General features: G+C 35.4%; 1 protein-coding gene across 2 annotated transcripts in view; it reads left to right on the top strand.

The window, feature by feature from the left end:
* The window catches only part of LOC121980318 (probable serine/threonine-protein kinase At1g54610), a 29548-nt gene extending 17491 nt beyond the window's left edge, over positions 1-12057 (top strand). Inside the window, exons 6-8 of one of the 2 annotated variants that reach the window (XM_042532309.1) lie at positions 6835-6949; positions 9472-9915; positions 11517-12057. In XM_042532309.1, coding sequence (XP_042388243.1) covers positions 6835-6949; positions 9472-9915; positions 11517-11786 — 829 coding nt within the window. In that variant the 3' untranslated portion in view covers positions 11787-12057. Of the gene's footprint in view, positions 1-6834; positions 6950-9471; positions 9916-11513 lie in introns of both variants that reach the window. The other variant, XM_042532308.1, reaches the window with a different exon arrangement.
* Positions 12058-13732: the final 1675 nt, after the last annotated feature.

The following is a 13732-nucleotide window of genomic DNA, read 5'->3' on the forward strand; positions in this document are numbered from 1 at the left end:
GTCAAAGTCCTGCGATATCAAACAAAATGTCTATTTTAGCTAATTCTATAATATAACAATTAGCCAAACTAATTTCTAATCCCACTAAACAATTAGGGTTAATTTCATTAACCCTAATTACACAATTAAATAAATTCTAAACCTAAGTTAGCAATTATTGCTAACTCAACTAGCAATCATTTACAATGAAAAATCAAATTCCTCCACAATACCTCAACCACAGTCATTGTGGGTCAATAGCAAAGATCGTTGTTGATGGACCTAGAGTGGCTGCTGGACTAAAGGTCCTCCACAGCTAAGACCTCCTGTTGAAACTTCACTGCCGGAATTCAAGAAAAGGTTCACTGATCAAACCAGACAACCAACATCCAAAATTAGTGAACAGATGAACTCCAAAGAAAGAATACCACTAAAATCCCGCAACACAACACAATCTCCCTTACCTCTTCGTTCACAGCTAGGGCAGATAACAATGAAGACAGAACCACTGTGAAAAGCAAAACTAGGGCACGACACTAGTGAGGAAGATCCATGCGATCACCGGCTGCTCAAACAAGGAACAAGGTGGTGGTCGGCAGTGGCGTCAGAGCCGACTAGGGCACTCGAGATGGAGGAAAGCTCGTCTCTGATGTGAGGTGATCGGAGATAGGGCTCGCGGTGGCCGGCTGTGGTGGTGGCGCGAGATGCTAGGGCAGAGGCGTCGGGGATGGAAAGAAGAAGAGGAAAAATGGAAGCTCGCGGCTCGCTAGGGCACAAGGTCACTCGGCTGTGGAGAGGAAGAAAAGAAAGAAAAAGGAAAAAATAATTAAAAGAAAAAGAATTAAATATATAAACTTTTCCTCACTTAAATGGGGTAGCCTAAACAGGCTTTTCCGGATCCCGTTTTTATCCCCGTCAACTCGTCCGTACGAGCTCCGAAAAATTCCCGAAAAATTTCCAAAAATTCCGGAAAATTTCCTTATTAATATTCGCCTATTTTTCGATATTTTACATTTAGAGAGCTCTGATGCCAATTGACGCCTGGTAGAATAGCAATTATCCTACGGACTATTGAATCTGCTGATTTGCGCACGAATACCATAAACAATATTATAAAACCTGTTGATTCGAAGTGAAATACCATGAAATAGAAAAATAACGACACTGCCAAAAATATTATTAAACTAAAAATCTTCTCTTACATTACCTAAACAAGATACTTATATAGACTCCAATCCTAAGACAAAGAAGGAAATAAATTCTAAAAAAAAGGAAAAAGACTCGCAATCCTAAAATTCCTAAACAGACTTAAAATTCAAAAATACAAATGATAGAAATTACCAAAAATACTCTAAATACCAAAAAAAAAATCCAAAACATGAAAATTATCAAAAAATAGTAATAAAATCTCCAGATCCTCCTGCATCAGTATAGGCTTATTAATCAATAGTGGCCCTAGGGCTATGATGCAATGGTAAGGGCGCTTGATCTCTCAGGTATCTACAGTTTGATTCCCAGATATGGCGTATTTGCTGGGATTTTTCCTTCAAATGGGACTTACAACTAAGGGATGTTGGGTTTCTAGGCCGCTCGCCGCTAGGATGAAAAAAAGATGCTTAAATATCTTAGCTATTTGAAATTGTGCAGCAAACAAAATCAGTTTGGATGGCTCATTTTTGATATTTCCAACATACAAAACCTATTTTCATGCTTGTTGCATTGACTTTTTTTGATTCATTACACAAATTCAAATTCCAATTGAATTGTCACTGTTTGGATTTTTCCCTGTCATTTTTGTAGTTATTAGTTATATGAGTATAGGTTTAGTCCCACATGGAAATCTACTTATTGCATATTATGTCAAAATCTCATATAGTGGCTAAGTTGCTCTCTTCTACCTAAAAAAAATGGTGGGTTTCTTCTTCGATTCACTTACAATCATGAGTTTAATGTGACAACGCAACCTCCATTCCATCGACCCTGACAATGCCTGATTTCTTCCATATTTCTTTCTATCTTATTTCCCTCTTCTTGTCTCACCATCGCTATCGAACCAATGATTTCAACTTAACTCCTTGTATGTCCTTTTCCCCTTGTCCGTACCTTAACCTAGAGCTTGTCTCAGATCCTAAACTTTGGACATTAATTCAGTTCTTTATATATGTGTACTGGTTTTAGATTGGGTAATATAGTAGTTAGAAGCTTATTTATGGGGCATACGATTTTCATATGATACAATACACAACAACGCTGCTGATACTTATATGGAGTCACGGTATGCTAGGGCTTTGGGATGATTGTTTGGTCCATGGTATAAAATAATATGCTCCAGATATATGTGTATTTCTTAAGAGGTTTTACTTGTAAGTGTATGTAGATAATGCTACCTTGTGCACATTTGATTATATGGTTTGATATTGTACAAACTGCATTGGGTCTTGCATTCTCTCTTACCACCTTATTTTTAAGCTTCTGTCCCGAAAGGTCGACAATAGAAGCTATATATCTTCTTAGACAATTAATTGAAAAATATCGGGAGCAAAAACAAGATCTATACATGGTATTCATTGACTTAGAAAAAGCTTATGATAGAGTCCAAAGAGAAATTATATGGAGAATTCTAGAAAAGAGAGGTGTTAGCGTAACATATATTGAACTAATTAAGGATATGCACGAGGATGTAACGACTAAAGACTTCAGGCAGAGTAACTGAAGCATTTCCAATAAAGATAGGGTTACATCAAGGATTAGCTCTAAGCCCCTATCTTTTTATACTAATTATGGACGAACTGACTGTGCACATTTAAGACAGTACCGTGGTGCATGTTGTTTGCAGATGATATTATTTTGGCAGATGAAACACGTGAAGAAGTAAATGCTAAACTAGAATCTTGGCGGGAAACAGTAGAAGGGAAAGGTTTTAAGCGTAGTAGATTAAAGACAGAATATATGGAATTTAAGTTTAGTAATATTAGAAATCATGAGACAATTGTTAAGATAAGAGAGGACGAGTTGCCCAGAACTGAGAGATTTAAATATTTAGGTTCATTTTTGTAAAACGATGTAGGGATTGAGAGAGATGTCTTATATAGAATACAAGCAGGATGGTTGAAATGGAGGGGAGCGTCAAGTGTTTTATGTGACCGTAAAGTACCTCTTAAATTTAAAGGTAAGTTCTATAAAATCGCAGTTAGATTTGCTATGTTATATGGAGTTGAATGTTGGTTATGACTCGAGCACATGAGCAGAAGATGAGAGTTGCAGATATGAGGATGTTAAGGTGGATGTGTGGACATACGAGGATGGACAAAATAAGAAATGAGAGTATTAGAGAGAAAGTCGGAGTTGCATCTATTGAGGAAAAACTCTGAGAGACCTGTTTAAGATGGTATGAACATGTACTTAGACGACCAATAAATGCTCCAGTTAGGCGATGTGAAACTATGATAAACATACATATCAAACGAGGAAGAGGAAGACAAAAAAAAGACTTGGTTAGTAACAATAAAACAAGATAAAATTTATTTAAATATAGATGATATAGTAAGGAGATAGAGCTCAATGGCGTAAAAGGATTCATACAGCCGACCCCACCTAGTGGGAAAAGGCTTGGTTGTTGTTGTTGAATTATATTCTTAACTAATTCTAATTCTTAGCATCACTGTCCCAAATGTGTTTTGTTTTGGCACCAAGTATCTTATTATTCTTAGCCAACCATGCTGAACTTGGATAGTGTGAATGATTTCCTATCCTGGCTTTTTCTGTACGACTAAGATAAAAGTATTATGCCCTAGAGCTCTATAATATGTACATGCTATATCATATCGTGAATGGTTGATGTGTAACATATGCTGATGAAGTTTGATTGAATTTATTTGTAGGACTATATAAGCAACTTGTCTAATCATGATTTGAAATTTCATACCATGTCGTCAACATGTATCATTTTGATAAATTACTTAAATTTGATACTAATAAGCTAATCTTTCTTGTATTGCTTGATACCAAGCCGGTTGACGTGAATAGAGTTTACTATTCCACTTGTTGATTGGGCATGTGAAATGCTCGACATCAACGCCAACATAGGAGCGATGGAAGCCGAGAGGGTGAGAAGAGAGATCAAGGGAGAGGAAAGAAGCTACCGAAGAGAGAAGGGAGAGGAGTGCAGGAGTGAAGGGTAGGATGGGCTACTATAGTGTGTGGCAACAATTGTTTTGGACAAGCAATAAGGCAAGGGTCAAGTTAAGGATCAAGGAGAGAAAATCGGAAATTCCAAATCTTATAAAAAATATAACTAGCCTAATTAAATAGATTGAAGTTAACTATTATATATATAAAATTATTTTAGTTTTAGAAAGGGTAAAATAAATCAAATTGAGGCTGATTTGAACCCACTTAATTCTAATCACTATCTCTATTTGATAAGCTCAATCAATCCTTAAACCAACCTACACTAGATTCCAAAACACAAACTATTAATAGTATCCCCTGGGGTAATGATGTAGTGGTAGGACGCCTTTTCAGTTTTCCAGGCATCTAAGGATTGAGTCTCAAGTTCGGTAAATTAACGGATGAATTTTCCTTAATGAACAGTTGACCTAAGAACGCTAGATTGATGGGTCGAGTACTTACCGATTTACTTTGGTGGCCGGCAGGAAACTTTCGTGGGGCGAGCTGAGCACCCTTAGGATTAGTCGACGTAAGTTGGATACCTGGTGCCAACTAAAAAAACACAAAATATTAGGTTGGTTTAGCTCAATTAGTTAGCTAAGAGATTTTTAAAAATTAATTTATAATATAAAAATTAATGAGATAAAATTTGGTATTTAACATAAGTGAAGGTTTTTTGGTGTGTGTTTTAATTTTTGTGATGTTGGAAGAGACCAAGAGAGATTATGCTTATAAGTGTAATTAAATGGTGTTAAGCTTCCTTTCCTCCTCCTCCTCCTCCTCGTTTTCTCTCAACTTTGGTTTGAGCGTCCAGAAACAACTAGGCTACAACACAACATATTCATTAAATAAAAATTTATATGATTAAATTTTAAAATAATTTATTTATTTTTCTTTTACTATTTTAAATTTATTTCATTAAAATATCATTTAAGATACATTATGATTGCAATAGGTGTGTTAATAAGATTAAATTGTTTTTTAAAAAAATGAATTTTTAAAATTTGAATGTGATTTTATTGAAAAAAAAATATGAATCTGAAATTTTTAAACTTAATTGATTTGAGTCTAAGTCAAGTTTAATATTTTTATTAGAAATTTTATACTTATAAGATTAAATCGATTTATTATGAAATTTAAAATCTAATCTAAACCTAAAATATGACCTTTTACATTCTAAAATTGAAAAATCTTTGATCTCTCTATTAGTTACACTGAAGAGACAAAACCAAACTAAAACTAAACTATAAAATTTTGAATTATTTCACTACATCCAAGAGATTTATTTAGGTTTTATCGAACAAATATATATATATATATAAGATAAAGGATATTTAATGTTCAAAATTCTTATCAAATAAATAATTTTCAAACATAATTACATAAATTCAATAAAATATATGCTCATTTTAAATGAAATTACATCAACAATGATAGCATAGTCTCTTGTGTCTTCAAATCTAACATCGTTCTAATGTTATAGAATTCGAAAGCAAACATGTCTCATTTTATAGAGTACTAGAGAATGACTCATGTTCTCATTACTCATTCCAGCAATGTACATACAAAACTTGAATAGATTATAAGTGTAAATTATTATAAAACAAAAAGTATATAATATACTAGTGACTAAAGCTAAAATTTAAAACTTAAATGTTTACAAGTACTTCTAAATCTGAACACTGAGGCGATCAAATTAATTAACAAATATAAATAGACGATCAAACATGTGTTAGCAATCTAATTAATTATCAAGCAAACAATTAAATGCAATGACAAGTCAATTAAAAATTACAATTTATATTAAGAGTAATTAGTTATGTTATTATTAATAATTCAATTAAATAACTATTAAAATTGTATTGACACATCACGATTTGGTACCAAAATCATGTTCCAATCAGAAACCAAACTACCACAACTTGAAATTTTAAACCTTGTTGATGAGTAGTGTCACATTGACAATCAACACTCATAGGCTTCTGCGATGTGATAAGTTGAATTCAAGTAATGTTTATAATTTTTTGTTTGCATGACAGTATTGAAACTTGTGGGATAAAGCTTGATTGTTTTTGTTGTATAGCAGTATTAAAATTATACCATTATATATAGGGCAAAAAGTTGAGTATCAAATATTATTTTAGACCCCACTCTTAGGTATACAACATCTCCTCTTCTTTTTTATTTTTTATTTCCTTTCTCTTTTCACTCCCAATTTGCCACAGACAATACGTTAGTACACAGGTTACCGGCATGGTACTGGAACCATGTCAATCCAATCAAACACTGAAGCTTTGACACCATTTGAGTCCAGTATGTTTAGTTTGTTACTAGGCAGTTCTCAGGTTCTGCATGACCTACTATTCTATTCAATCACAAAACTCTTTGCTATTTCTAAATAAGTAGTAAAGTTTTGTGGTTAAACGTTGTCATTTCTTTTAGTATGCTAAGCTTTGGAACATTTTTTCCCCAATGTTACCTGGACCATTAGTATATACCTGATGTACCTGTATCAGTCACTCAACGTTCCAACATTGACGCTTTGAGTCAAGCATCAGCATCATCGTTGATACTATGCAAAATATTTGTATAAACTGAGGACGGATTCCTACCTATATTGGATATAGGGAGTCCAAATAATAGATATTCCTTTTGTCTTTCACAGCTCATGGCTGCTATTTGCAGGCAATATGCTACTGGCGGCAATGTACATAGGCTTGACCATGAAAAGAGAGGACAAAGGGAATCTAAAGCTATTCCTGTACCTGATGCCAATGCTGAATTAACAACATCACTGCAGGTTCTTTTTCCTACTCTTTATGTTAGTGTTATTGTTCATAGCCAGTGTTCTTTTACCTGATGCCTCTTTCCTTCCTTCCAGATGCAAGCTCATGGATTTAGAATTTGGTTTTAGTTTCTCTATTCCATTGTCTTTCCTTTTCCTTTTCTGTTTTTTTTTTCCCCATTTCATGTAGGTATTGACTAGCAATTTTTCATTAAATTGTTTGTACTCCAGATGCAAGTTAATGGATTTGGAATTTGGTTTTAGTTTCTCTATTCCATTGTCTTTCCTTTCCCTTTTCTTTTTTTTTTTTCCATTTCATGTAGGTATTGACTAGCAATTTCTCATTAAATTGTTTGTACTTCAATGGAATTGAGTTGCCTAAATTTAACTCACTAATTTGTCTGCTCTTTTGCGGGGATCAAATCTTTCTTGAAATAGGTATTATGCATAAAAACCTCCAGGTTTTTGAGTTTTGGTTATTGTTGTCATTCTTTTCCATAGGTTCTTTCATCTATTTTCAAGATGTAGACATGTTCATTCTTATTTTCCTATGAGATTGTTTGTGCTGCCTTAGCCAACCCCACCTAGTGGGGTAAGGCCTGGTTGTTGTATTCTTTGTGCTGCCTATGAGTGAGGTCTGTTTCATGAATATGCTCCCATAAATCGTCCAAGTATTGTAGATGTCATACATCATATATGGAGTAAAATTGTAGCATGTGTTTAGTGCAGGTTCCTGTGTGCTTTTCATGGGACCGTATAAAAAATATACGTTTCTTAGTGCTGGTAACTACTTGGCTTCACTTGATGTTAAATTACCAGATTTTGAAACTGCATGTAGAGATACAAATAATCATCTGATAGACTTAATGAAGGCCCTTGTCTCCAGAACCCATACTTTTAACAGAGGTTTGAAGACTCTTTTTGTGCCGATCAACACAAGAAACACTTTTTGTCATTTGGGGGACCGAAATATGGAATAACCACCGTGATGACTCCACCCATCGATGATGGCAAGGCTTCCACCAGGGTTTGTGATGACGGCAAAGAGTGGTGAAGCTTTCATGAGGCTTCGTGAGTCTTACCAAGATGATCCCCACACAACATGGCTTCATTGAGGCTTCCTGAGATGGCCACAATGTGGCAAGGCTTCATCAAGATAATCCTGGCAATGAAGATGCTTCCTTGAGGCTTCTCGAGCCTTCCTGATATAGTCCCAATGTTGTGAAGCTTCGACGAGGTACACGATCCTTGTTCTCCTCCTTTGCTTCATTCTCACCTTCACCACCTTTTTCTCCCCTCCTTTACCTTGTTTTCCTTTGATTAATGCTCAACACTGTCACCCGTGCTGACACTTGGCACCAACACCCTACATAGTCGGCTTGTCTCATTCCAGGCAGGGACTAAAACCTTGGCTGGGAAAGAGATTTCAAAGCTTGCTTCTACTCATCAAATGGTTATTTTGAAATCATAAAGAATTAGTTACCTACTTTGTGATTTACCAAATATAGACCAATGTAAAGTAACCTACAATCTCCCATCCAGCTACATTCTTAAATTTGGTCCTCAAAGAGTCATATCTCTTGGTGGTTGGCCACAACTCTGCATTACATAAGATTCAAACAATTTCTGTTCTTGACTAGAGTATGACTACTAATTTTTCCACCGAGGGATCACATGCCATGTCCTTCCTACATATTAAAGTCCTAATTTTGGTGCCCAAGTATGTGGCATTACATATCACACAAGCTGAACTACCAAAATATGTTAGTTTTAGCTTTATTGGTAAGTTATTGAAGCTGCACCAGTACTCCCTTTCTTGCTTTTGTTAATCATTCTATCATCTTGATCTGTTGAGTGATGTTGGCTTAAGTGCCCACATTTCTGGAAGAAACTGATCCAAAATTAAGGCATCCAGATTTGGAATAAATCCTTCACCCTCATGTGCTTGGATTGGAAGGCATTCTATTAAAGTCCTAATTTTGGTGCCCAAGTATGTGACATTACATATCACACAAGCTGAACTACCAAAATATGTTAATTTTAGCTTTAGTTGGTAAGTTATTGAGGCTGCACCAGTACTCCCTTTCTTGCTTTTGTTAATCATTCTATCATCTTGATCTGTTGAGTGACGTTGGCTTTAGTGCCCACATTTCTGGAAGAAACTGATCCAAAATTAAGGCATCCAGATTTGGAATAAATCCTTCACCCTCATGTGCTTGGATTGGAAGGCATTCTTATGAGTTATTTAATCATTTGATTAATCTGATCAGAAAAAGAACATTGAGAAATGTGCAAACGAGGCTCATACTTGATGTGAAAAATGTTGTCGTCTAAGTCTCATGGAGAGTGTCCATCACTCAAGATCCATAACTGAAGTCATATGGTAGCATTGTTGAAATCTTTTCGTAGATAAGGCAACAGGAATAGAGTACGCTTAATACATTTGTACATGTTAATGTCTAAATTTTAGTATGCCGATAGACTTCTTATACAAGTTTCAGTTAAATGGAATTCTCATTTATTTTTTCTGACACCAGAAGAGACAAAGCCAGGCCCAAACCAGAAGCCGAAGTGAGAAGTTCAATCCGTGTAAGGAGGAAATAGCTTCTGGGTTTCCAATCGAACCACCTCATGTAGCTCCAGTGCTGGAAGTAGCTGAAGAACCTCAGAACCAATTCTCTAATAGGTCCTTCCATTCAGGACCACTGGTTCATCGTAATCAATTGCCAAAAGCTTGGAAAAACGAGGAAGATCTGCCTAAGATTTTTGCTGTTGCAGATTTATCAGGGTTACCACAACCAGCAACTGCGAGGAGGAAAGTTTTATCAGATGATGGCGATGATGATCTGATCACCCATTTAGGAGGTCCTCCGGCAGGTAGATTGTCTGAATCTGGAAATGAATTTTCAAATTCTAGAAAGTGTGATCAGATTTGTCATCAGAGAGTTGATGAGAGCAGCAGCAAGATAGATCAACAAACTGTAAGTATCCAGTGGGCTTTTCTAAGTTCTAACTATTTCATCTATTTCTATTCATATTTCTTTTTAACAACACAGTTCATTGACTTAGTATAATTGCTTTGCAAGTTGATAGTTGCCTTGTGAATTGATAGAATGTTACAGTGTTTAAAAGGAAATTCCTTATTCTGAGTTCATTGTGTTTGTAATTATAGAATTAATGAAAGCTAGCTATTAAATATCTGATGCTTGGTGCTTTAAACTGCCAGATATCCATGTTCTTTCTTTTGCAATATCAAAATAGCTAGATATCCAAGTTCCTTGGTCATTTATCATATATGTTTCAGATAACCATTGGTTTATTCTGACTGTTAGTTGTTTCTACCATAATGATCTATTATTGTTTATTTTAACTATCACAGTTCTACACTCCTCAATACAGGGAAACACCATTTTTGCCGGATATTCTCCATTCTAGATACTTGAGAGTTAGAGGCATCCTTAATCAAGGATAAAATGATATTAAACCTTTTATTATGAAGAGCAAGGTTTCAGAAAGTGTATCTAGACAATATGCTGCATCAACTCACTGCATATCACATATATAGTAATCCAGGAACATATGAGGTCAGTACTAAAAAAATATTAAAAAAATAAATTATATTAACAAAAATAACTAAGATCTATACGATAAAGTATATAAATCAACATGTCCATTTTGTACATTATCATCATCTCCAAGACGTGTTAGTCTCAACTACATGGGATTAGCTATCTCAACCTTATCCTCTATTTAGTTCTATGCAAGGTCCAATTCATACTTCACATAAAAAAATATCAATTGTACAATAGTGTTTATTACTTGCAAAACAAATGCTTATGTTACATTTTTGAGTTATAAGCTACCGAATTGAATAGTTTAGGATTTTAAGTAAATGAGATTAGTTCAAAATCATTTTAGTTTCCCCACAAGACTCCATAGGTAGCCTACATAGGCCGCATGCGACTATGAGGCTGCTATATGATCTAAGGCTGGTGAACAGAGAATGTCACAAGAAAAAAAAAGTTGGTTGCCTTTATTTAACTAGACATACGCAACTGAAATGTCATATCTTATATTATTAGATCAATTTATATATTTTTGTTCTTAACACTAACTCTTCATATGCGAGTGGATGTGATTGGTCCAAATTATCAATAAGATAATGTTGTCACAATTAAGATTTGAACAACAAACAACAACAACCAAGTCTTATCTCACTAGATGGGGTCGGTTATATCTTCTGCTCGCTCGAGTCATAGCCCAACATTTAGTGTCACAATTAAAATTTGAACACTATGATAAAATTGATTAGATAACCATTTATTCCAAAATTCTAGTGGTTAGGGAAATGACCAATTTCAGGTGAAAGCTAAAAGCCCATCTTAGCTGGAACTACCTGTTCAACAGTGTATGACTATAAATAGCAATGTTCACAACTGAACTTGCTTATATCAAGATTGACTGTAGTCTTTGCTATATGCTGTAAAATATACATGTTGGTTCATGAAATTTTCACTTCGAACTCCTTTGTTTTCTATGAGCACTAACTTGTAATATTTTGAAAAACAATCATCTGCAGCAGCAGGGTTATGGGCCAAATGGAAACAAGATTCATTACTCTGGGCCACTGCTGCGTCCATCTGGGAATGTTGATCAGATGCTCAAGGAACATGACCGTCAAATTCAAGAGGTATTTAGACGCTCTCGAATCAACAAAAGAAAGATTAGGAAAGTTCAAGGTGATGGAAACCAGTTTGGAGTGAAGCCTAGCAACTTCATTCCCATGCCATTATACCCTTCTACTCGTGGCTCGTCGATACCAGTTTTCACATCCAGCCGTGGAAATGAGTGATTGGTTAGCAAGCTGGAACACGCCCATCTATTTTTTTTTTAAAAAAAATGGTTATGAATATTCTGGATCACTTTAAAAAAATGCCGACTGGAATAGCGAGGATGAATACGGCTTTATGAGAACAATGTCGATGTAATATTGAGGGTAGATGATGTGTAATTTTCTTTATACTGCTCCGAGATACAAGAAATGAGTACCCACGGCCTGTTGTAATGCAGCTCTTGTAAACTTTTGATAATTTCCAAATATTGGATGTTGACATCGCCCACCACTTACTCTGACCAAAAACTGCTGTGGCACATCCATTTAGTTGCTCTAAAAGTAGAGGCTGCAAACTTTGCTATGGTTTATTATGTCAGTGCTGATGGATGTGAGGACGGATGAGTGCATTAATTGGATATGTCAAAATTTGGTAAGATAATTATCTTGTTTATCTTGTTGACCCTTTTATTTTTGGTAATCGTCTAAAGCAATAAGTCTCAGGTTGACTTCAACAATTTTGCTGTGTTTGTTGACAGTGATAAGAGTACCAAGGCCCAGAGCAGCGTCAAGGTTGGATCTAACTTCAGGTCTGTTTCCCCTATTTCAGAGACGATGCCACAGCGTTTATTCTAAGTCGCCTCGGGTTTGAACAGTAGTAACAAACAAAACATTAGTTATTTATTTACTCCGGGCAAATCTGGATCGATTGTTGTTTCTCAACTAGGCAAAAAGTAATTTCGCTCATCCTAAATATTCTTCATCGCCGCTCTCATAATAAGATGGAGAAAGATACATTATGGTACCAAGCCACATCTTAAGTGGGAGGATATTTAGTTCTGATGGAAATAAATTCTGCAGGAATATTCTTGTCCAATGAAATAATTCTGTTATCCGAATATCAATTCACCTACTCCCATATGGGGGCATTGAGTGTTGTTTCTCAAGTTCTTGACCAAAGTGCCGCTCTTGGTTCTCTGACAGGCGTGTAGGTGCATCTAATGAGGCTGTATGCCCTTGTCCTTATAAGTTTGATCCTATCCACATGGATAATATTTGAATCCAATTAGATACTGTTATGTAAGTACTAATCATCAACATATATATATATATATATATATTTTTAAAATTGATGATTGATATGCACGACCGTTCTGAATCTATTGGTAGAAAGATGTCTACTCCTACTCGTTTCTCACTAAGGTCCTAGCCAGATTCATGAGTACCCCGATATTGGTTTGAAATGGTGCAGTTCAAAATGATCAAAAAAATAGCGAAAAGAAAGTTAAATTCATAAGTAAAATTATCAAAATACTCCAAATTCATTAAAAAAAATTAACCTTTTTTATAAATACTCATGCCTCATCTCACATTCAAATATGCCCGCAATTTATTTATTTTTTAATAATCTAGGTATCCAGATTTTTATTTTGACTAATCTAGAGGTGAACTTTGGATGCATAGCAGAGTCTCTATTCACTGGCCTGATCAACTAAACAAGTGATAGGGCATAATACCTGACAGATTATGTAGATTGGAAAAGCTACGAACTCACAGCTGTGCCATTCCATCCTCGTCACTAGTTAAATATTTTGTCCTGAATTGCGCATGATTAATCCTGTCTGTACTCTCCGCAAAAGAAAGCCAGACTCATACGCTCCCAGAAAAGTTTGCCTCACGAAAAATGTTGTGCTGAGTTTCATGCTTTAGTTAATCATCAAGAGGCCTTTTTTGGGGGGGGACAACAAAGAAAGAAGGAAGGAAGAAAGAAATAATTGAGAGGCCTTATAATTGTCAACATTTTGGTTGAACTTGTTTGTGGAACTTGCTCACTCAGCTCTCAACCCGTGGAGCCAACGGAACCATTAAAGCAAAAGAAGAAGACAGCGGTTTTGTCATGCGCCGCTTTCTTTGTCACCTTGCTATTTTCTTCAATCGCGAGTGCAATGGTGGAACAAGAAAGTGCC

Source organism: Zingiber officinale, chromosome 5A, assembly GCF_018446385.1.
Source record: "Zingiber officinale cultivar Zhangliang chromosome 5A, Zo_v1.1, whole genome shotgun sequence".
NCBI lineage: Eukaryota > Viridiplantae > Streptophyta > Magnoliopsida > Zingiberales > Zingiberaceae > Zingiber > Zingiber officinale.